The sequence below is a fragment of the Thunnus maccoyii genome, chromosome 5, assembly GCF_910596095.1.
Source record: "Thunnus maccoyii chromosome 5, fThuMac1.1, whole genome shotgun sequence".
Classification (NCBI taxonomy): domain Eukaryota; kingdom Metazoa; phylum Chordata; class Actinopteri; order Scombriformes; family Scombridae; genus Thunnus; species Thunnus maccoyii.
In genome coordinates, this window is record NC_056537.1 from 4161865 (window position 1) to 4187041 (window position 25177).

A 25177-nucleotide genomic window follows, 5' to 3' on the forward strand; every position below is an offset into this window, starting at 1 on the left:
TCAGGTCTCTTTCACACCTGAAGGTTTTACGTGTCTGTACTTTCAGGTCTCTGTCACACCTGTAGTTTCAGGCCTCTGTAGTTTCAGGTCTCTTTCACACCTGAGGGTTTTACGTGTCTGTAGTTTCAGGTCTCTGTCACACCTGTAGTTTCAGGTCTCTGTAGTTTCAGGTCTCTTTCACACCTGAAGGTTTTACGTGTCTGTAGTTTCAGGTCTCTTTCAAACCTGTTGTTTTTAGGTGTCTGTAGTTTCAGGTCTCTTTCACACCTGAGGGTTTTACATGTCTGTAGTTTCAGGTCTCTGTCACACCTGTAGTTTTTAGGTCACTCACACCTGTGTCCTTCTTGCAGCTCCCTCCTCTGTCAGCGACCTGCAGGTGGCGTCTTCCTCCTCACACAGCCTCAGAGTTTCCTGGCAGGTCGGTCCAGGCAGGACAGAGCGGATCAGGGTTCTGCTCACGGATCAGGACGGGGTTCTGTTAAGGAATGTCACTCTAGAAAACACTGTGACCTCTGCAGCACTGGACAGCCTGCAGCCCGGGACCCTGTACAACGTCACCGTGGTAACAGAAGCAGTCGGCCTGCAGAGCTCCACGTTCAAACAGGCCGTCACAGGTAGATCAACTCTGCAGCTCTGCAGAGCTTTTCAGCCTCTTTTAGCGCCTAATTTTTCCATTGTTCATTTTGTCAATGAAAATTATGAAAATTATTTGTTGACCCTTTTTTCACGACGAAAAACGTGACTAAAGCAGTGATGAAATATTTGACATTTTTCGTCAATGAGTAAAAACTAAAAGATAATGTGACAGACGGACGAATGGATGAATTAACGAATGACTGTTTTAATGCAAAGTCTTATTGAAGGAGCTGCACGCACTGTAGGCCCCTGATGAGTAAAACTGTCTCCTTCAGCAGCCAATCATATCTCTTGTTCAGAAGTTGAATTAGTTTACAGATTTATGGACTAAATTAATCTACAATCCACTGAGAATTAGACAAGAAGCAGCAACCAAACAGCTGACAAACTGTGAAAACATGCAGGCAGGTCACATTTATAAAAAGCTAAGCTAACAGAAGGTGGAACATCTGGCAGTTAAAGAGCCAAAGATTTTTATTTCAAACTAGTTTTGGACCACAGATGTTATATCAATGCTTAATATGTACTTAGTTTAAATTTAAATGATCTCCAATATGCAATGTCAAGGCCTGTAGTTCTGCACAACACTACAGTAAATTATCTTAAAATAAAAATCTAAATCTTAATATTGGCAGTTTGTGACACATACAGGTCAGTGCTGATGGTTTGCAGCTCTTTGTTTTACTGGCTGCTCTGTTACAGCAGCAGCAGCAGCAGCAGCAGCGCCACAATGCTGTTTTTTCCAAGATATTTTAGGACTTTCTCTCCCTCCACCCTTCCTCTGACAGCAGCTGGTTGCCTCATCTAAAACCTCTCCCACCCAACAACACTATCAGTTTAATACCTCTGGAGCTGTGACCTTCTATTCTTCAGTTCCCAAATGTTCTACTGGGAACAAAATGTTTTTTTATGAGCCATGACCCAAATATTAAAGTAATTTAAGTCCTCTTCCACCCCAAACCCCCCCCCAAAAAACCGTGTTTGTTGCTTCTTAGCTGTGATGTTGTCCTTTTCTCTGTGCAGACTTTATTTTCACATTCATCTGCTGGAAGCTTCTCTGTGCTGAGAGATTCTGGATTTTAACACAAAGGAGAAGGATTTTAAACTTTAAATTTTACGGATTTCAACACTTTTTGGAGGAAAAATCATATCAGACACAAATGATTATTCAAAGCAGAGTATTTTCATTATGTCTGGAGGGGATCTTTAAAAAAAATAGTTTCACAAAGTCACTTAAAAGCACATCATTTCTACATGACATGTCTAATTTAAAAACACTTCAGTATAAACTACTGTACATTATTCATGTAGCAGGGAAGTGCTGTGTGGAGAAAAGACTCTCAAAGAAAACATGAGAAATAAACTGTCTTTATGATCTGTCCTCTTCAGTCCCAGTGAAGGTGTCAGATTTGAGGCTGGACAACAACGGCAGCTCAGACACTCTGCAGGCCTCCTGGCTGCCACCTGAGGGGGGCGTGGACGTCTACCTGGTGACCCTGTCGGCTCCGGGATACGCTCCTCAGCAGCTCCACCTGACTCCCAACATCACCCAGGTGGTGTTCCAGGGACTGACCCCCGGTCGAAGCTATCAGCTGTCTGTCAGCACCACAGCTGGAGGACAAAGCACAGAGACCAGGACCAGCGGGAGGACAGGTTAGTGTCGGTTCAGAGAACGTTCAGGTCTTCACGCTGTTTTATAGAGATGTGAAGTTATTTTAGAGGTAAAAGTCCATTTTTCTCATCTGATCACTGTGAAACTCCTGCTTGAATCATCAGAACAAAAAAACTGTTAGAAAAGATCCAATCACAGAGCTTCACATTCTGTTGAGATAAACCTCTTGGCCAGTTTTGGATGAATAATTGGATGAATTCAGTGATTGAAACGTTATGACTAGATTCTTCTCCATGGCAACAGCAGCTGAGGTTTATGGGTGATGTAGTATTTAGAGTCATGAACCAAAGTGACAGAAAAATGACTTCTTAGAAACAATTTTAAACAATTCGCACCAGTACATTAACGTCTAGTGTTGTTGAATTATCTGTGAGGCTCCTGTGTTTATAAGCTGCAACACAGAAATCATAGTAATAGAAACGTAGCAGAAACATAATGCAGGAACATCGATGAGTAGGCAGTGGCTCGTCTCATCCTACCACTTTATTATAGTTGTTCATTTATTGTGTTTTAAATGTTGCAGCTCAGTAAGTGTTTATTATTACTGGTACAGTAAGCTGCAGTATTATGATGCTACACTCTAAAATCACTGCGTCAAACTTCTACCCAGTTTGGGTCAATACAGCATCAATACAACTTTGGGTTAACTTCACCCAGTAGCGATCTGTTATTCTGATTCAGTGTCACACACACAACAAGCTTTAGCTAAAACTGTCATTAACGTATTGTTTCTTGTACAAAACAATGAGCATATTCAAAAGATACACATATTATAAACAATCAATAACAAACATGTAACATGACATAAAAAAAGAGTAGATTATAACAAGCTTTAGTTTGGGTAAATAACCCAACAGTAGAAATCAGTTTGTCCAAACTAAATAGAGCTAAAATAAATAATACAGCAGGTTGATTAACAAACTGAACTTTTCCTCTTTGCTGTAGAGAGTTTGTGTTTTGTTCTTCTTCACTGTTTACCTTAAAACGAGCCCATTTTCATATCTTTCTCTGAGGAATATGAACATTTTTGTTTCTACAAAATGTTATTTCTTCTCAAATGTTAAATATTGTAAACACAAGTTTGTCTAAATAAAATAAAATCTAAAACTGGTAAAAATATTTTATTTAATTCAGGAACTATCTGACTGAAGAATTATTGTATATAAATTCTGCATTTGATGCCAGTTTTGACACATTTCTGTTGGAGGTAAGATAGATAAGATAAAATAACCTTTTTCTGTCACAAAGTAACAGAAATTTTCCTTTGACAAGGCTCAACAAAACACATTTAAAACATTTAAAAACACACACATACAGACAGTATTAAACAGGACAGTTTGTTCAAGGTGATGATCGCCGAGAGAATAAAAGGTTTTCATCACTCCTCTCCTCCCTCTTGTTGTGTTTCAGTCCCTGACCGGGTGTCGGCTCTCTCCATGTCCAGTGACGGCAGAGCGCTGAAGGTCACCTGGTCGCGCCCCAGAGGCGACTGGGAGCACTACAGTGTGCTGCTGTGGAACGGTTCTGTGGCTCTGGTGAACGAGACGATCGGTAAACCCAGCAGACAGTACACGTTCTCCGTCCTCGGCCTCGGCCTGGTGCCCGGACGCCTCTACAGGGCCGAGGTCACCGTTCACAGCGGCGTTCTGGGGAACACGGCGCACTGCCAGGGACGACTGGGTTAGTTTACTTTTACACATGTTGTTCTTTGATTTCTCCTCATAAAGCCAGCAGTGTGATTAAAAAGGCAAGTTTAGTGAAGGGTAGTCACTTTAGATTACTGTTGATAGTTTGACCTTTAACCTTCACTTTCATGTTTTTTATGGCGGGAAATAATATCAGATAACAATAAGCTTGTATCTCCTCTTTTCCTCTTTGTGCTCTCACACAACTGCTGGAAGTATTCAGACCTTTACTTCAGAAAAAGTAATAAAACCACAAAACACTGCATTCACAATGTTCCCTAAAATAGTCCTACAACTATAACAATAACATTGTCTGAGTCATGGAAAATTGATGCAGCTGAACCAGCGATATTGTCTTTTTTATTCCACACGTTCTTCTTCCTTGTCAAAACATGGTGCCTATATTACCCACAATGCAACTGGAGATTGGGATATGTTATGCTAGTAGCAGCTAATGTATGCTGGAGCTGCTAGCCTCCAGCAGGGATGAGCAGGGGGCTACAGGGGTCTGATAACCTCACTTCTTTCTAACTTCACACCCCCAGATTTCTTTCCTTTTTCAAACTTGTCGTCTTCAGCCACAACAGACGCTGACTCAGGTCACATGAGTCAGTTTGTCTGATTACACGTCAGCTTCATCTGTAGACACAAAAGGTTTTATACTATTTTGTACACACAGAGCACCTGGAAACACACACTGAGGTGGAAAATCACTGCAGTTCCCCTTTGTGTACAAGCACTGAGGTATTATCAGCAAAATGTACTTAAAAGTATCAAAATAAAAGTACTCGTTCTGGATCATTATTGGATCATTAAAACTGATGCAGTAATATATAGGCAGCATTATAAACAGCTGATTTTAACTACTTTATATACTCTTAATAAGATAATAAAAGATTGTGCAAAGTGGTACAAAGTGCAGTAAAAAGTACAATATTTCTCTCTGAATTGTAGTGGAATTATGGTGGAGTAGAAGTATAAAGTTTTATAAAATGAAAATACAAGTACCTCACAGGTATACCTGAGTAAATATACTCTGTTACCCCCCCGCCTGCCTGCCCGCAGCCCCTCGGCCCGTCCAGCAGCTGCTCGTCCGTCACGCTGATGAATCCACGCTGAGCGTCCTGTGGAGTCGACCGCCCGGTGAGTGGGACGGCTTCACGGTGGTCCTCAGACTGGCGGACTACGCCACCGTCGTGGCTCAGAGGATCCTCCCCTGGGAGGCCAGAGAGTGCACCTTCAACATCCTCACCTCAGGACGCCTGTACACCGTCACCGTGATGACCAACAGCGGCAACCTGAGCAGCTCGGCCTCTGTGACCGGAAGGACCAGTAAGATTTATTTATTTACTTTACTTTTCACTGTTTGTTCGATTTAAGTTTGTTAGCATTGTATATCATTATTATTATTATTATATGTTGGGACTGGGTGATATGGCTACATACTGTGAGATGATTTTTATTAATTTTTTATTACACTTTTATTTCTTAAATTAATATCACATCTACATATTTTTAGGGTTTTTCAATCGATTTTCCAGAAAATTTATGATATCATGGTACTTATCAGTTATTACCATATATTACATTTTCTATGATACAGGATATCGCCTACTCATATCAAGGCTGGGGATTTTCTGTGTTTTTCTTATTAACAGCAAATCTCTTGTGCAGAGCCAAACCAACAATGAACTGATCTACTAACAAGTATTGTGTGTGTATTCAAAGTCTGATATATCTTGTTCCTCTATGCTGTAGACCTCCATTGTTTTCCAAAAACTATTAAAAACACATCAGTGATCCACACCGCTGCACTGGGTGAAATGTCAGTTCATTGTGAAGAGTTTGGTCTCATTAGTTTGTTTAGAAACGGCTCCTAAGACGAAAAACAGCGATCATGTTTTCAGTCTCCGGAGAGTAGTTCTGTGTAAGGCAGACTCCACTGAGCATGTGCGGGAAAGCGGTTCTGTTTACAGCTTTGCTAGCTTGTCGTGCTACATATCACAACCTCTTGACTTTGTTCTGAGGTTCTTAGAGAGATTTATAATGTTGTACAAAGTCAAGAGGTTGTGATATGTAGCACAGGTCTACGGCACAGAGGAATAACATATATCAGATATACACACACAGTACTTGTAGGATCAGTTCATTGTTGGTTTGACTCTGCACGTGAGATTGAGAATTGACAGCTAAATCCTTTACATGTCTGGAGGGATCTTTAAGTTAGCAGGAGCTACACACCACCTAGCTTTATCTCTCTCACAGACACTGTTTGATTGCAGAAACACTACAAACAAAGATGGAGTCAGTGTGTGAGTGTCTGTGTCTCCTGTGTGTCCTCTCAGCTCCAGCTCAGGTCACCCAGCTGCAGGTTTCTAACGGCGGCAGCACCGACAGCCTCCACACGCAGTGGGAACGAGCCTCCGGGGATCTGGACTCGTACCGCGTCCTGCTGGTCCACGACAGCAGCGTCATCAAGAACGAGAGCGTGACGGCCAACACCACCAGCCTCAGCTTCCACGCTCTGAGGCCCGGCGCCCTTTACAGGGTCGTGTTAACCACCGTCAGAGCCGGCAGGGCCTCCAGACAGACTGTCGCAGAGGGACGCACTGGTAAGAGAGACGAGGACTGATTATTATTCGACCCAGTCAGACCTGCACCTCTTTACATCAGTCATACAGGGGGCAGTAAAGCTCAGTGTAAAAATTTAAATACTATACTAATAGCTATAATATAGTATTAGTTTTTTATTTCTATTTAGTTTTAGTTGTTTTGTCAGTCCAAAACTCAAATTAAGGATGGTTCTGTGTTGGTAAAATGGAAGAAAAGCAGCACCAAAAACTGAAAACAGTGTGTTTGGTGTCATATGTATTTTAAGATGTTCCTGTTCAGAGGTGCAAATTATATAAAGGTGGAATTGATGCAGATATCATCTGCAACTGATTTATCACAGCTGACTGACCACTGAGGCAGGAAACTGAAATTTAACATTTGAGAAAAGCAAGTGTAAAACTTTTATCAAACAGATAGAAGTAATAGTAAATAAATTACAATTAATAACGTAGCTGTGCCAAAAGCTAATTTAAAAAGACGAGTTTCATGTTTAAAACTCAAAAATCACGCTTGCGGTTTCAAACACGTGTTCATCGTTCATTCATCAATAAAATCGCAAAGTGATTTGATGGTAATATGTAAGAGGCTCAGTAAATATCCTCCTGTGTCGTTAGATCTGATGATTATGATGAAATACATTTTTTGTCACATTCCTGGCACAGTTACATAACAACACGTAGTCACAACAAACAATATTAAAACATGTCATTGTGTTTACTGTCTGTGACAATAGACGCGTCCATCGGCTGTGTATGTGTCAGACGAACAGCAGGATATTATTGAAAACTCGCTCTTATCTGATGAAGCAGGAATTTATCTGGAATTTTCAGGAAGTGTCGAAACATATGACAATGACGACAAAAAAAAAACACGTCAAGGTCTGTGTATAAAGACTTCCTGTCAGGAGAAGGGAAGAGGAGGAGGTTCATTGTTGAATTCCAACAAGAAAACTTTACTGCTGCTGGAAAGCATTTGGAACAATATTTTCTAAGTCTCTGAAGACTTTTAAAAACTCATAGAAAATATGATGCAGTGCTGGATTACGAGCCAAAAACAAGTTTTACCATTTCTCCAGTCTCTAGAGAATGGTTCTCATACAACCTTTTGTGTTGTATCAGTTGACATTAGTAAACTGAACTGTAAATGCCAAAAAATATAGTAATGTTGACGGAATATTTAAGAGACAGATTAAAAAAGAATGATTAAAAATCGAAGTAGCCTTTAACTGCCTTATTTGTCTCCTACAGCAACATATCTGCCTGTAAATCACTTGTCTTGTGTTCTCCTTTGAGAAAAAAAATTGAAACCAAAAGGGAGAAATTTATATTTTAAGTTCTTTGGTTTTATGATGGCGACCCGGGTTTACAATATTTCAATGAAATACCGTTACACCATCCGCTTACGTAGCTTGCACGAAGCAGTAACATGTCGTTCTATGTCGGCAGAGCAGACGGTCACACTGAGCCTGATTGCATCCTGCTACTCAACACAAGAGCCACAGACTCTGAACAACAACAACATTAGCTTTCCTGCTAAAGTCTCCTTGGTATCTAACTAACAAACATGAACACACGTCTTGTCCTGCAGCTTGGCTTGTTCAACGAGCCACCAAACAAACATTCACGGGGGAAAAGCGCTCCGCTAACATCAGTTAGCAGCTAGATAGCTAATTAGCTGCTCAGCTGCAGCACATTAGGCATACTTGCAGATGTCACTTTGGACCCATTGGATGCTGCTCTTCAAAATCCCCGTTGGCATCACGCTGTCTGTCCATGACTTGTAGCTACAGCAGTTTGTTTACTTTCTCTCCCGTTCGTACGGTAAAACACCGACACTCATCCTGCCAACTAATCTAGTCTAACTAAGTCAACCAAACACAGACACCGACACGCCTCCTCCAGCCGGCTGAGACAAAAAAAGGGAGCATTTCTGAAATTTCCCCAAAGACCTTTTACCTCCATTCTAATAATACAAAACTACCAACAATACATTTAAAACATGTTGTTTGACTACAAAAAGGGATGATTAAATGTGAAAAAGTTCTCGTTCTTTGGGTTGATTTACCCACCGTTGCTCTGCATTATTTTTAAACATGTATAATGATGAGTGTAATGTTTTAGCTTCATGTCTGACCTTCTTCTCTTTGTCTTTTTATCATCTCTCCTCCCTCAGTCCCAGGTGCAGTGGGCGAGGTAACGGTCAGTAATAACGGGCGCATGGACTTCCTCAGCGTGTCGTGGCGTCCGGCTCTAGGTGACGTCGACAGTTACGTTGTAACGCTGAGAGACCGGGAGAAGAAGGTTCACACTTTGGCTGTTTCTAAATCCAGCCCCGAGTGTGTTTTTAACTCTCTGGTGTCAGGACGTCTCTACAACATCTCCATCACCTCCCGCAGCGGCAACTACGAAAACCACACCTTCGTCCAGGCGAGAACACGTGAGTACATCACTGGCTGCATCTGGACCTGTGAAGTGCAGGTCAGACTCAGGTCAAATAAAAGATGAGATGAAAAAGATAAAATGTGATGATATAAATTTAGAGACGATATAATGAAATGACAGAAGATGAGATTAGATTAGATAAACCTTTAATGATCTACAGAGGGGAAAATTCAGGTGTTACAGCAGCATATTCCAGCTTTTCAAACCGGTCAGTGAAAGAATCCGTCCGTGAAAAGCATGTTGTGGGTCAGAGCTGAGCTGGGAAAAAGTTTAAAGGATATCATGATTCAACAGTTACAACAAAAACTTTTTACTAACCTCATCTGACCGCCGTCCTTCCTCAGAGCCGTCGAAGGTGCAGGACCCCACGGCGATCCACGGCGCCCGGGACGACTGCCTGAAGGTGTACTGGCGTGACGCGGCCGGAGACTTTGACTTGTACCAAGTGTCCATCAAACACAACAACATGTTCCTGCAGAACAAGACGGTCCCGAAAACACAGAACGAGTGTATGTTTACCGACCTGGTTCCCGGCAGACTCTACACGGTGCTGGTGAGCACCTGGAGCGGAAGCTACGAGACCATCGCCTCCACACACGGACGCACCTGTGAGTGACCTCTGACCTTTGGCTGATACGTGAACACTTTACTTACCAGTCATGGGGCACAATAATAATAATAATGATGATAAACTTTATTTGTATAGCAGCTTCCATCCATGTCCAGTTGTAACAGTCATAAATAGTCCTTTTGTTCTACTTCTTTAACACTTTTAACTTTATTACGGTTAGCATGTTAAAATGCTAATGTTTAGCATGTTAGCAATCAGCTCAAAGTACAGTTACTCTCATTTAAGTGGACATTTTGACCTTTTGGTGGCGCTAGAGGCAAATTAATGAATCAATCACACTTTGTTTATATAGCACCTTTCATACAGGTTAGTGCAGCAAAAGCAAAGTGCTTTACAGATGACTGACAAGCTGATAAGACAGAACAAATGTAGACAGTACAAACAAAGACTAATGCACAAGTAGAAAAATGAATAAAAATAAAAACCAGTAAAATAGATATCAAATAAAATCAGAATTAGATAAAAACCACTAAAAGACAATGACAGTTAAAACAGGTAAGATGGAATAAAACATTTAAAAATATGAATATAATCAAATAAATTATTAAATAAAGTAAATAATGTTCAGAAAATAGTCAATCACCAGAGTCACCAGGATATATCCTATTATTACAGTTAGTTCACGTTTCCAGGCCTGAGAAAGTTTGCAAGACTTGCAACCACTTCATAAATTGTCCAGAAGTGTTGGTCATTTCTCACATCAGTCGCATGGTTACAAAACAAAATGAAAGAGCACAAACCTTCGGCAAGTTTTGGTCTCTCGTTCCTGTCGCTCTAATTATTTCATGATCATGTTTTAAGATCTATCAGTTCATCAGTTGGAATCAAGTCTCAGATGATTAGCAGTAACCTCTGAGATATCCTGACTAACTCCAGACCGTCTGGTGTCCGTCCTGTAGTCCCAGCTGCGGTGCGGTCCTTGTCTCTGGCCGGGCAGGGCACTGAGGACCTGCGGGTGACGTGGTCGGCGCCTCCGGGTGACGTGGATCACTACGAGGTGCAGCTGCTGTTCAACGACATGAAGGTGTTTCCTCCGACCACGCTCGGCAGCGGCGTGGGAGAGTGCGTCCTGTCATCGCTCACACCCGGACGGCTCTACAAGATCCTGGTCTCCACCTTCAGCGGCCCCAACCAGAAGGCCCAGTTTATCGAGGGCCGCACAGGTGAGACACACTGTGATCAGGAGATACTGAAATGGGAGTTTCTACGGAGGCCCCACAGTCTCAAAAGATCATATTTTTTTTATCATCTTCATTATTATCATCAATTATCTTTCAGGATTTTGGGGTGTCCAGGTTTCCTAAAAGTTCTGCAGAAACAATGAAATGAAAAACTGAAATTCTGCAGGTGAAAACACTAAACAAGATGCTGCCGTCTGTCTTTTCCCTCCTCAGTTCCCAGTAAAGTGAAGAACATTGACGTGAGTAACAGCGGTGACAGCGGCAGTCTGAAGGTGAGCTGGACGCCGGGTCAGGGCGACGTGGACAGATACTCGGTGTTTCTGTTCAGAGAGAGCCGCCAGCTGGACGTCCGGCCGGTCTTGAAACACGTCAACCAGGTGAACTTTGGTTCCCTGCAGCCCGGACAGCAGTACAGCGTGACGGTGCAGTCGATCAGCGGAGAGCTGGTTAACAACAACACAGCCAGCGGACGCACAGGTCAGAAAAACACAACGGACACTGAATATTTATATCTTAAAGTTTTTACAGAGTGTAACTTTTACTGACGTGCTGTAGATGAAGCAGTGGACGCTGTTAGTGGAGTATAAAGTACATTAATTGCCTCTGAAATATAGTGGAGTAGCAGACAATGGAAATACTCAAATACTTGAGCACAAGTACCTTTAGATTGTACTTAGGTACAGTACTTGAGTAAATGTACTTAGTTACTTTCTAGAGCTTCCCCCTGAAAGTCGTTGAGTCGAATCATCTGTCGACTGAGATTCTTCAAATCGTTTTTTTGTTGGTTTTTAACTGATGAGAGAAGCTATTATTCATTTACATGTTTTTAACGAAATGAAAAATAGGCTGTAAGAGCTTGATTCAAACAAAAATACATGCGTGCTGCCTGTCTCATTGCGACATATGAGCCTGACATCATATGTTGGCGATTCAAATAGGCCGTAATTCAAATCTTGCATCATATGCAGCTGTCTTTTATTAATTTTTAAATGCTCAAAAACATGTTGCTATGACTTTGTTGCATTTGACAATGTTAATCTAGTTGAAATCACCACTGAAACTCTTGCCAAAGGATTTTCTGATCGCCAGATAAAAAAAGACTGAATAGTTGAATCATTGTATTGAACAGCCAAATCCGATTCGACTGATAAAATTCTGAGTTGGTACAGTTTTATTACTTTCCGCCTACATACAATCAATTTGTCTATAAGATAAAATGTCCAAAGTGACGTCTTCAAATGACATTTTCAGTTTAAACTGATATGAAACAGTGAAAAGCAGAAAATATTCAAAATTGAGAAGGTGGAACTAGTGCATATTTGGCATTTTGTGGCGTTCTATGGATCTACTAATCAATTATTGACCTATCCTTCAGGTCACTGAAACCTTCTTAACAGAGACTCATTAATAATTAAGTTGTTAAAGATAAAGATCTCAGGGCTTTATTGTCTCTCAAAAGAAACTTGAAAGTGAAGAAGAAATGCTGTTTTCAGTCAAATACTAGAAACTCTGATTTAGTGACATCTAGTGTCCGTTAGAGGAAATACACTTAAACATTCAGCTGGGATCGTTTTCTGTTTTATTCACTTGCACAAGTGGAAAGTAACTAAAAGCTTTTAAAAAAAAAGTACATTTACACAAGTACTGAACTACTTTTCATTTTAACTTCACTACATTTCAGAGGAAAATGCATCATATTAGAGCTGCAACGATGAGAACATTTATCTGCAACTGTTATGATAATAAATTAATTGTTTGAGTCTTTTTTTTTTTTTTTTTAGCGAAAACACCAATTTTTTCTGACGTCAGCTTCTCCAGTGTGATGATTTGCTGCTTTTCTTTGTTTTTTATCATTATAAACTTAATATCTTTGCGATTTGGACTGTTGGTCGGACAAAACAACAGTTGAAGACGTCACTTTGGGCTCCGAGAAAGCAGGATATTTGTCACTATTGTATCGACCAAACAATTAATCTATTAATTGAGAAAATAATCAGCAGATTAATCGATACACAATATTAATCTGGTTACTTTACTGATTAATATTTTACATTTAAAAACATGTTTATAAAACTCAAACACATTATTAAAGATGAAACCAGGTGTTTCCCACCTTTCAGTCTTTTGAGCTATAAATAAAATCAGTGTTTAGTTAAATAAACTGAGAACAGGTTTGTGTATCAGAACATTGTTTTATTTGTTTCTCCACCTGACCGTCATGTGTTTCTTGTGTATTTCCTGCTCAGTCCCCTCAGCGGTGACGGCTCTGCGGGTGGAGAACCTTCACTCTACCTGCAGCCTGCAGGTGAGCTGGCAGGAAGCTCTCGGCGTGTCTGATGGATACGATCTGCAAGTTCTGGACGACAGAGGCGGTCTGGTGGCGAACTCCTCCCAACCCTCCGGAAGCACCGGGTGCAGGTTCGACGGCCTCACCCCCGGAAAGAAGTACCGCGTCCTGGTCCAGACCACCAGCGGAGGGGTCCACAGTCCGGCGGTCAGCGCCGAGGCTCGCACAAGTAAGACTTCCTGTTTCTCTCTCAGACTGAAACTGATTGAGGTTGAGTGAAAATATCACAATGGATTTATTTTTATTTATTTATAAAGTTCAGAATGATTTATTTATAAACATCTGTGTAACATCTTTAAAGGTGAAAACGTTGAAATTAATTTTTGAAGTCGTGTTACTGAAAAAACTACAGTGATGGCGGCGGCGGCGGCGGCTCACAGAGCATCTCATGTTCAGCTGTTCCAACAATTAATTTATAGCAGTCAAGGATGGATAATTTCTTTTTTTATACATGAAAAAAATATTACAAAGAAAACTAAGCAGTAAACTATATATATATTTTTAAATTAATTAAAGTAAATCAGGTTCATTCTCACTTAGATCATTAATGGATCCATAATCAGGACATTTTAGTCATCTTCAGGCCTTATTACACATAGAAATATAATATGATGCAATACAAAACAATCTGTTAAACAATCTAAAAGATTGGCATTACACTTTATTTAGATGTTTTATTTCAATTTTAATTTAATTTAAGCAATTTAGAAATGTTTTGCAGCTTTGCATTAAGAAAATATAACCTGCCTGAAAACACTCCACTAATAGTTTCCTGTAATATTTTGTATATTGTCCCATAGTTGGATGTTTTTGACAGCTGTCTCAGAGCAAACATACGTAGCTGATACCTGGTGGGTGCAGCCCATTTAAACCACAGCAGTAAGACTGGGACCAGTTCAGTTAACTGTGAAACAAATCAGACTCAAACACTAAAATAGAAAAGATGTTGATGATTTCCGTCCAAAGCAACAGTTTAAAGGACGGGTTCACATTCATTCAAGTGTAAAACAACAGTCAGGCGTCCATATGAACAGTGAAAGAGGTTTTCCTCGCTGTAATCATTCCTCCTGTTCATACTGGATATTAAATTATACAGTCTTTTTAGCATCAAATTCCCTCTTTGTGTTTCCTCGGACAGTGTTTCCCTGTTGAGCTGCAGGTGGAAGTATAGTAACAAAAAGAGGAACTTTGGCACTAAAAAGACTGTAACGTTGAAAGATATCTACTTGATTTGACTCATTTGGACGCTGAAGCTTCATATTAGCTTCAGATAAACTTGTCCTCCATCACTTATAATGTTAGTGAATGGATCTTCTAACGGTCAGTATGAACAGATGAATGATTATAGCAAGAAAAAAACGTGTCAGTGTTCATTTGGCAGACTTGAAAAATTGCGAACCTGCCCTTTAATAGTTGGTTTCACTCCTACTTTAACAGGAGAAACTCTGAATCAGTAAAAACAAAAGTGATGGTTGAAACAGTCTCTCCTTCCTGTCCCCGTCAGGCCCTGCAGCCGTCACCGATCTGTCCGTTCAAACCAACACCACCAGCAGTCTGTCCTTCCACTGGTCTCCGCCGGAGGGCGAGTTCGATTCCTACGAGATCTTCCTGTACAACCATGACGACACGCTGCAGAAGCAACGCCCCGTTCAGTCCAACAGCCAGACCTACTCCTTCCAGCGCCTCCGACCCGGAGCTCAGTACAAGGTGGTGTTACGGACCCGCAGCGGGGAGCAGACCAACGACTCCTTCATCCTGGCCCGGACAGGTGAGGAGGAGCAGGGTGGTGGGTCACAGGTGGATAAAACAACTGAAAAGTCTGGAGGTGTTAAAGGAGAACTCCACTGATGTTGCACAGTCCAGAAATTCAAAAGTACACAAGTCTTAATCAACAAAATGTGCTTAAAGTAAAAGTACATCTGTAGTACTGATGCATCAACATGTATACATAATAATAAATGTAAATTCTGAATCTGTAAAATAACTCCAGCTGTCAATTAAGTGCAGTGAAGAGAAAAATATTGACCCCCTGAAATAAGACTTTATCGTCCCAGAGGGAAATTGACCTTGGACAGACACTACTGTACAGTACCAAATAATTCAACAGTACTACACATCATACATCTCATAAATACTTTGATTAAAAAGTACAATAAATTACTCAGGATTGAAACTAAAAGTCAATAAATACTCAGAAAATTCTGAGATACTCAAAATAAAAGGTAATAAATGAGGAAGAGTAGACGTATAAAGTAGAATCAAATGGAAAAAGTACTCAAGTAAAAGTACAAATACCTCAAATTTGCACTTAAATAGAGAACCTGAGTAAATGTTCTCTGTTGCTTTAAACAGCTGCAGCCTCTGAAAACAGCTGCATGATGTCTTATGTGGCCTGATGATGTCACAGTGATGTCATCAGACAGAGTGACACAAACTGGCGTTTGAGAGACGTGGCTTGTTTACTTAACAGGGAGGCTCTGTTGAAAGACAGATATCCAGGTGCATTATGGGAAATGTAGGATCCAGTGTTGTTGGAGTTTGACCCACATTTCTGTTTTTTAATCTATAGTCTCTTGTGAATCCTCAACTTTAAGAAAGTGCAGAAATAAAATAAACTCTTTAAACATGATGTATATCATGATGCATTTTATAACACATTATTTTTTTATTATTATTTTATTTAAAAAAGTTAATGTACTTCATCTCATAATATTATTATTGTTTTATCATTTCAGTTTTATATATTTTTATCTGAATTATTTATTTATATTTTGAAAAGTAATATATATTATATATTTTATTTAGTATATAAATGTATTTATTAAAAGTTTATTATTATTAATATTGTTATTATTATGGACTACAAGTTTATTCTGATAAAATACATCAAACGTCAAACTTTGTGTTTAATATTGTACAAAAATGAACATTAATTAAATTATTAAAGAAATATGTTATCATCAAAATTTAGATTCCAAAGTACATTTGACATATTTTCAGTAGTATTTAATTAAATACAACCGTCTGAATGTTTTCCTCTTCAGTCCCGGCAGCGGTGGCTTCTCTGAAGGCTCAGACTGGAAACCAGTCCGACGCTCTGTGGGTGAACTGGGATCGAGCCGACGGCGATCTGAGCGGCTACCGGCTGACTCTCTACAACCCCAACGGCTCGCAGCAGGCGGAGGAAAAGCTGGGGTCAGAGGTCACCGAGTTCGTCTTCCGTAACCTCGTACCCGGGCGGCTGTACCGAGCCGTGGTGCTGAGTCTCAGCGAAGATCTCGCCAACAGAGCCAGCGCGCTGGGCAGGACGGGTGAGACACAGACACAGGCCGTTCTCAAGGGTCCTGGAATTCCAGGAATACAAGATAAACACACGATGAGCAGCTAGTTAGTTAGTTAGCTCGTCAGCTGGTGTTTCTATTAACCAGTGGTAATCAATCGATTAGTCGGCAGGAAATTAATTAATTAAGTAAAAATGGCTAAAATCAATGAGTTCCAGCTTCTTAAACATGAATATTTTCTGGTTTTCTTAGTCTTCCATGACAGTAAAGTGAATATCTTCAGGTTGAGGACTGTTGGTGGACAAAATCTGACATTTGAAGACGTCACTGGGAGCTTGTGGCGGGCCTTTTCCACCATTTTCTGACATTTTAGAGACCAAACAATTAATCAAGAACATAATAATCAATAATGATAATAATCATTGGTTGCAGCCCTTATTGAGACCTTTTACAAAGGTAAAAGTATCAATACTACAGTATAAAAATACTATTTACAAGTAAAAGCATTCAAAAGTACTCAATATTCAAAATGGCCCCACTCAGTGTTATATTTATTATATGTACATATACAGATAAACAGTGTTTTCATGTTTTTTTGTTTCACAACATGGACTCATGTTAATGTTTTTATTTCAGTACAGACTGTATGATGCAGAACCATAAATGAAATGAAAAACAAGGTTTGATTTCATGAAAATCTGAAGGTTTATAACTTCAACTTCAACGTAACTTCATATTTTAGTTTAGTTTAATTTAATATCTAAAACTGTTAAGTTGGTTGTTAGTTTCATAGGATTTATATGTGATATATAATATAATAACATGAGAATATCTCTCTCTTATCTTATCTCTCCTCAGCTCCCAACCCGCCGACCTCCTTCCTGTTCGGGGGGGTGACCAACACCTCCCTGGAGATCACCTGGAGCGGCCCCGTCGGCTCCGACTACGACGACTTCGACCTGCAGTGGACGCCTCGCGACCAGCTGTCCGTCATCAACCCGTATCACAGCCGCACCTCCGGCAGCCGCATCCTGAGGGGGATGTACCCCGGACGCCTCTACAACTTCAGCCTCCGCGCCATCAGCGGGGCCACGGAGCCCGGCGCCACGGAGCCCGGGGCCACGCCCACTTACAGCCTGCCAATCCACAACAGCATCCGCACCAGTAGGTGGCAGCACTACGGCACAATTATAGCAAGCAGTTGGTCTTTAAATTCAAACTCAGACATTATATCTGAAACTTAAAACTGTACAGTATTTAAACAGTACATATAAATAAGTTCTGGTCTCGTCTTGTAGAGCCGGAGCCAGTCCACAACCTCCACTGCCGCCCTCAGAGCTCCACCTCCATCTCCTGCTCCTGGGCGCCCCCACATGCCGACTACGACGTCTACATCATCGAGTGTCTGCACCAGGATACACAAAAGCTGATCTACTCACAACGCACCCACTCCACCTCCTACCTCATCGGCCAGCTGGTTCCCCACAAACGCTACACCATCTGCGTGAAGGTGAACTCCGACAGTACCACTAGCGAGGCGGCTCGAGAGAGCGTGATCACCATGATCGACAGTAAGTCGCGATGAGAAACTGTGAGGCTTCAATTGAAAGGTCTCCTAGTTTCTGGTGATGTGCTTGTTTAGCATGTGGCTAAAACACAACCGAGTTCAAATATGGCTCAAAAAAAGTGAGTCATATTTGAATAACAATAACGAGCACATACTTTATGCTAGAACTATGCAACTCACCACATACCTTCTACATCTTGTCAACCACATCTGTGTAAAATTCAAGACCTCTAGACCTAACCGTATCAGATCTAGGGAGTTTTTAGTTTGTGGTGTCACTGGTGTCCATGAACCTCTCCAGAATGTCTCCAAGTGACCGCCAATTGCTTTTATTCATTACTTTGTGATGCTAAGCTGCTTACAACCGGCTTATGTTAAGAGGTTAAGGCTAAGATGATGGTAAAAACCATCTTACGAACTTTCTTAACTTCAAGAGGTGTTTCCCAAAAGTATCATAACTAGACATAGATTAACAAGTGACTCCTGAAGCTGAGAGCAAATTTGGAGAAACAGGCTGCAGGGTAACGAATTTATAGAAAAAAGCATCAATAAAATGATCTGGAGACTGTTTCATGACCACAGTTAAGACATCTGCTGTCTTAAAATAATAAAAAATGTCTGAAATGTTCTCCAGGTCCTCCCCGCCCCCCTATCCGGGTCGATGAGAAGTCAGCTGAGGTCACCAAGTCCTCCATCTTCTTCAGCTTCAACTGCAGCTGGTTCAGCGACGCCAACGGAGCCATCAGGTTCTTCACCGTGGTGGTGACGGAGTCGGAGGGTAAAGATACCGTGATGAAGGCAGAAATAATCTCACTAACTAATCTAAACTAACTGACCTTTCAAGTTCAAACTGACTCCAGCCTACAGTAGGAAGAGAGAGGAAGAAGGAAAAACAAGGACGAAAGTAGAGAAAAGATAATTAACAACAGAACTCACAGATGAGAAAGTCAGTCAGTCGTTTTGCTGTAAAAAAACAAACAGGATTTCTTTTTTCACACTTTTTTTTCCAACTGTGATTAAGTGTCTGAGGTAAAGGTTGGCTGCTGACACGTGTATTTAACTTATAAAAGAATAATTTAATTCCTGTAACATCATCAAACTCATGACGGACATGTAAAAAAAAAAAAAAAAGGATGAAAATCGATGTGACAGAAGGAGAGATATCATCTTTTTTATTCCACACATTCTTCTTCCTTATCAAAACCCGGCGCCTACATTACCTACAATGCAATTCGACCACCGACAGATGGGTGGGAGATTGGGGGTGTGTTATGCTAGTGGCAGCTAATGTAACCTGGAAACCTCACTTCTTCCTATCTCCACACCCCGAGATTTCTTTTACTTTTCAGACTCGTAGCCTTCAGCCCCGACCGACGCTGACTCCGGTGACATCACTTGAGGCAATTTATCAGATATCACGCAGCTTTTACACTACTTTATACACATAAAACACCTGGAAACACACACTGAGGTGGAAAATAACTGCAATTCACCTTCACCAAAGTTACATTAACCCAAAATAACAAGTCATTTAGTAGGTGAATCCACTGGAGTCAATATTCTAACAGCTGCTTTTTGTCCAAGAAATAGAAATAAAAATAAAAAGATTTCAGGGTTAAAGTTATAATTTAACAGTTAGATGAATAAAAAATGTATAAAATTATACAAAACTGGTGGCTGCAGCCTTCACAGTTCCTCTAACTCCTGTCTTCTTTGTTCTTTTTGTGTTTTCTTTTGAAGATATGGAGAACGTCCCGCCGGAGCAGCAGCACCCTCTGCCCTCCTACCTGGACTATAAATCCAACAGCTCCATAAAGTCCTACCAGACCAGCTTCTTCCCCAGCCGCTGCACCGACAGCAGCTCCCACAGCTTCGACATCAGCGTGGGGACGGGCATGGACTTGCTGGGAGGCTCCTGTGACAACAAAGACCCGGACCCAGAGGGAAACAGGGACCAGTTCTGTGACGGACCGCTCAAACCTAAAACTGCTTACAGGTACGAAGGAAGATGGAGGAAGATGAGATGAGATGATGATGTCTTCATCAAGAGATATTCAACATTTACTGTATAAACTTTACCTGATTCAACCCAGGTGTTGATCTCAGGTCAAGCTAATCAATATGTCAATCAATATGTAGACTACATATGTACAAATGCTGCCTTCAAGTCAAAAATCAGGGCCTCTATCTGATCTGAACGCTTCGTTTGCGACGGTTTTTTCCATCTCGCTGATGAGCTGATGTCGGCTCGTCACCCATAAACGGCCGTCAGTTCTGTAGCCTTGGTTGCTACGGTTGTTGCTAAGGTTGTTGCTAAGGTTGTTGCTAGGATTTTCACATGTGTTGTTTGTGTTCAGATTTTGGCTCAAACATGTACTAATATATTTGAGAAGTTCGCGTTTCGAGTAAAGAAAGAGAAAAAGCAGTGAAATCCCACAAATATATATATTTTTTTCATGGTTTGTTGACGTCGCCGGAAGTCGGACTTAATGCAGCTTCCTGAAGCTGACCAATCAGAACAGAGTGGGCTCATCAGGAGGCGGGGCCTTAAAGAGACAGGAGCTGTTCAAGACAGAGGCTGAACTGAGGGGCTGCATAAAGAGCCAGTATAAGATAAATAATTAGTTTAAAGATATTCCACTAGATCCCCAGAACATAAATATAGACTAAGAAATGTGCAGAATATGTCGTCTTTATTAACTGATTTTTTGGGAGCATATATTCAATATGCAGACGCTCTTTTCTCTTGAGATTGTTGAGTCAAACATCTTTTTTTAAAAGCCAATTTCATTTAAATCAGCTCCTTTAATGACCTTCAGCTTTTAAGTGTTTTGGCCTAAAACAAAGCAAAGTAAGTACAAATAGTGCAAAGTCAAGATGGTACGTAGCACAACAAGCTAGCAGATCGCTTGTGCATGCACGGTGGCCTCTTCCTGACACAGAAATACTTTACAGAGAAAACATGATGCTGTTATTAGTCTTTGGAGCTGTTTCTAAACAAACTAATTCAACCATGATCCTCAGGGATACAGGAACATGTCACCCAGTGCAGCTTTTTTAGAGCAGTTTATGGACAACAACGGAGGTCTACAGCACAGAGGAATAAGATATATCAGGCTTTGGATACACACACAATAGTTGTAAATAGATCAGTTCATTGTTGGTTCGGCTCCAAACATGAGATTTGTTGACAATAAGAAAAACATAGAAAATCTCCAGCAACATCCCTGTGGAAGTCCTCTGAAGTGGAAAGATCACCAGAAAATCAACTACAACTGAGTTAAACACATTTTTTCCATCGTAACCTACTCTAACTCCTCTCTCTCTCTGTGTTCTGTCCTCCAGACTCAGCGTTCGAGCTTTCACTCAGCTGTTCGATGAAGAAAGAAACAGCTTCATCGTCTCCTCGCCTCTGTACAACGACACGTTCCTGTCCCTCCCTCTGGTCACTGAGGCCGGTGAGAACAAATAAACATGAACTCTGCGGTCAGTCAGCAGCTTTAATCAGCTTATCATGAAGCAGAGAACAAGAAACCTTCCACACTAAGTGATAAAAAGTATTATGAGTTATCAGGAGACAGAAAAGCGGGGAGAAGGACATAAATAAAATGTGTTTCCTCCTGCAGAGCCTCTGAGCGGTGTGATCGAAGGAATCAGCGCCGGCATGTTTCTGATCGCTGTGATGGTGGGAGTCAGCGTTCTGCTCGTCTGCAGACAGAAATCTCGCAAAGTGTGAGTTTCTACAAACATACGTACGTCCCTGTCGGCCGGGCGAACACTGTGTCAGGGTGTAGCTTCATATTTAATCTGAACGTCTCACTGCTTTAGCTCCTCTCATTCCTGTAGCAGGCAGCAGTGAGTGATGTGTTTTTGCCCTGCGTTTTGTCTCTCAGGCTCTCTCTCAGCTTTATTTACAGTTTATTTTCTCCTAAAATGACACCTGAACTGAGCATCAATCAAATCAGTAAATTACACCTTTTCCTCTTTGTACTTTCATAAAGCAGCTTCATAAAGCTCCAGGAGCCACATGCAACTTTTTACCACAAGTTTAAAACATTTTCAACTGACGTGGACACGTATTCATGTCGATTCTTGTCTTGAATATCACCTGAACATCCGAATTGTATATAATAATCAACTTTTTGAGGGCATCTATCCAATGTTTGACCTTCTTAAAGGCCAATTTCATTTAAATCAGCTTCTTTAATGATTTGATGTTTCAGCTTTTTGATCTAAAACAAAGCAAAATAAGAAATAAGTTTTCAATTCTGTCACCATTTCAATGTTTAAAAGAGACTAAATTATGACTCATTTTTTAAATTTGAATGCTAGTTGTAGTTAGCAGTTAGCAGAGGACGAGCTGGTTTTATGTCCTTTCATTGAAACATGATATAATGTCTTCAGAGATCTCGGCTTTATCATTTTTTCATTGACTTTATATGTAATTGTTTGAACACAGTAACCAGCAAATTAAATATGATCAGTATTAGATTTCATTCATCATACAGAGGTTTACTAAGAGGCATTTTTATTTTAGTTTTTGTTTGTTGTATTACCATTATTACACAAAGCATAATAACCCGTAACTATATTTTGTTATTTGCTAAATTTAATATACGCTGAATATATTGAAAAGCGTTCCTAATATTTTGTCCACACCATTAACATACACAAAGGGATGAAATGTTAGGAACACTTTTAAATATAATGCAGTTCAGCACCACCCGCTACCACCTCAATAATAAACAGAAAGTTGAATTATCACCTTTCTGACAACAAAAACTAAAAATGAAAGTAGAGTTTATGGCGGAGCTGTTGCATCAGACTGAGCAGGTGTTCCTAATAAAGTGCTCGGTGAGTGTGTATGAAGGTGTGTTAGTGTACGAAGGTGCAGCAGGGTGGTGCTGTAAAACCTGCTACTCCACCACGGCTCCCGGATAAATAAAAGTGTAAACTGTCCTTTGTTAGTGTGTGTGTGTTGCTAGGTGGAGTGTGTTTGTGTGTTTGTGTGTGTGTGTTAGTGTGTGTGTCCTGGGTGGGGTGTGTTTGTGTGTGTGTGTGTGTGTGTGTGTGTCGTGGGTGGATAGAGGTGTAAAGGTCTGCTGTGTGTGTTTTCATCAGTGTGCAGGAGAGAGCGACAGTCAGGATGAGTCTGAGGAGAGACACCTCAACATCAGGAGCTCACCCCGGGGTCAGAGGGTGAGACGAACACTAAAACACTGAAACAACACTAATAATACTACAACACTACTACTAATACTACCACTATTTATACTAACACTAATCCTGATACTTATAATGAGACTAAAGCTCCATGTGGACTGTATTTGTGTCTGTAGGGGAGGTTTGATGATATGAAAAAAGGCTTCAGAACTTTATAATTTGTAATCCAGTGATGGTTGTCTGTGCATCCATGGATACACTGCAAACAGGAGCTGCTAACAGCTAATTCAGCAGACTTTTAATGGAGTCAGTTTGACAAAATGTAAACAATATAAAGAGAACAGTAGGATCTACCTTCAGCTGACATCATAACAGCACATTGATGAGCTTTTTTTTTTCTGTCACAGTACTAAAGCTGATACTTTACTTCTACAGTAATACTAATAATAACACTGATGTAAATGTAATACTGAGGTTAATACAGTACTTCTACTACAGTATGATCACTGATAATAACTGTCAGTCTGAGTAAGAAAATAATATTTTGCAATAAATGAAGAATAAAGCAAAAACAACAGGAATCAAAAAACATATATATAGTGTGTAATGATCTGTGAGACATTTAATAGTAACAGTGAAAGAGGTTTTCCTCTCTGTAATCATTCCTCCTGTTCATACTGGATATTAAAAGATCCTTCAAATGTGCTTTCAGTGTAAGTGATGGAGGCCAAAATCCACAGTGTGTCCACACAGTCATTTAAAAGTAGATGTGAAGCTTCTATTCAGCTTCATCAGTCTGAGTTAGTCATATCAAGTGGATATCTGACACATTTACAGTCTTTTTAGCATCAAATTCCCTCTTTGTGTTTCCTCGGACAGTGTTTCCCTGTTGAGCTGCAGGTGGAAGTATAGTAACAAAAAGAGGGACTTTGGCATTAAAAAGACTGTAACGTTGAAAGATATCTACTTGATTTGACTCATTTGGACGCTGAAGCTTCATATTAGCTTCAGATAAACTTGTCCTCCATCACTTCCATTGTAAGTGCATTATGAAGGGATCCTCTAACGGTCAGTATGAACAGGAGCAAGAAAAACTGTTCATTTGGGCTCCTTCTTGTTGTTTAAGACAGACGTGAAAAAACTGTGAACCCGTCCTTTAACCACTCCTTCTTCCCTGCAGGCTGATGCAGTTTAAGGCTCATTAAATCATTTTGTAACTTTGAACAAATCATTGAATCATGCCGAGGCGTGTCTGTGCGTGTCGAACACTGTGTTCAGTTCACACCTGTGTCCAGGTGGAGATCATCTGATGTAACAGCTTCTTTTGAACACAATAAATCAGTCTGATGATTATTAACATTCATCTCTTTCTTTTATTCTCTCAGAAACCGTCGCATCTCAAGGTAACGAATCCAAACATCTCTGCTGTCATGAAGCTTTTTATTTCATCACTTTCTCTTTTATGTTTTTTTCTCGTTATAAACGTTCATTTTTCTTTCCTGCAGTCCCATCAAAATCCTGAACTTTGAGTCTCATTACAACAAACTGCAGGCCGACTCCAACTACCTGCTGTCAGAGGAGTACGAGGTGAGTCAGGAGGTTGTATTTACAAAAACACAACATTTAACAGCTGTTCTGTTCAGTCTACCAGCCGTCATGGTATTAATTCATAATAATCCAGTGTTTAAAGTGTTCATATTCACATTAAACTTAAACTCTTCAATAACAACAAGATTTCATTCAGCAAAAGGTATAAATAAGTTTGTCGAAACATTTTCGGCCAATAAAGCTAATTCTGATTCTAAATATTTTCATTTTAAATTGATAAAAGCATTTGTTTATTGAAAATTCAACACTTATTTGTTGCTCTGCAGCTTCCAGGAAAGACTGGAGGATGTAGAAAAGCTCATGTAGTCAGTTAACGAGGACGTTAACAAGGATGTTAACGAGGATGTTAAAT

General features: G+C 40.4%; 1 protein-coding gene across 1 annotated transcript in view; it reads left to right on the forward strand.

Annotated features, from left to right (window-relative positions):
• LOC121897263 (receptor-type tyrosine-protein phosphatase beta-like) overlaps window positions 1-25177 on the forward strand; it is a 50594-nt gene that overhangs the window by 18626 nt on the left and 6791 nt on the right. Inside the window, exons 7-27 of the mRNA XM_042411656.1 lie at window positions 351-614; window positions 2026-2289; window positions 3719-3970; window positions 5035-5325; window positions 6339-6605; window positions 8779-9042; window positions 9392-9655; window positions 10578-10841; window positions 11073-11336; window positions 13106-13375; window positions 14711-14974; window positions 16251-16517; window positions 17346-17651; window positions 17786-18058; window positions 18689-18832; window positions 19795-20050; window positions 21400-21512; window positions 21681-21786; window positions 23176-23253; window positions 24603-24620; window positions 24723-24804. Coding sequence (XP_042267590.1) covers window positions 351-614; window positions 2026-2289; window positions 3719-3970; window positions 5035-5325; window positions 6339-6605; window positions 8779-9042; window positions 9392-9655; window positions 10578-10841; window positions 11073-11336; window positions 13106-13375; window positions 14711-14974; window positions 16251-16517; window positions 17346-17651; window positions 17786-18058; window positions 18689-18832; window positions 19795-20050; window positions 21400-21512; window positions 21681-21786; window positions 23176-23253; window positions 24603-24620; window positions 24723-24804 — 4571 coding nt within the window. The remainder of the gene's footprint in view (window positions 1-350; window positions 615-2025; window positions 2290-3718; window positions 3971-5034; window positions 5326-6338; window positions 6606-8778; window positions 9043-9391; window positions 9656-10577; window positions 10842-11072; window positions 11337-13105; window positions 13376-14710; window positions 14975-16250; window positions 16518-17345; window positions 17652-17785; window positions 18059-18688; window positions 18833-19794; window positions 20051-21399; window positions 21513-21680; window positions 21787-23175; window positions 23254-24602; window positions 24621-24722; window positions 24805-25177) is intronic.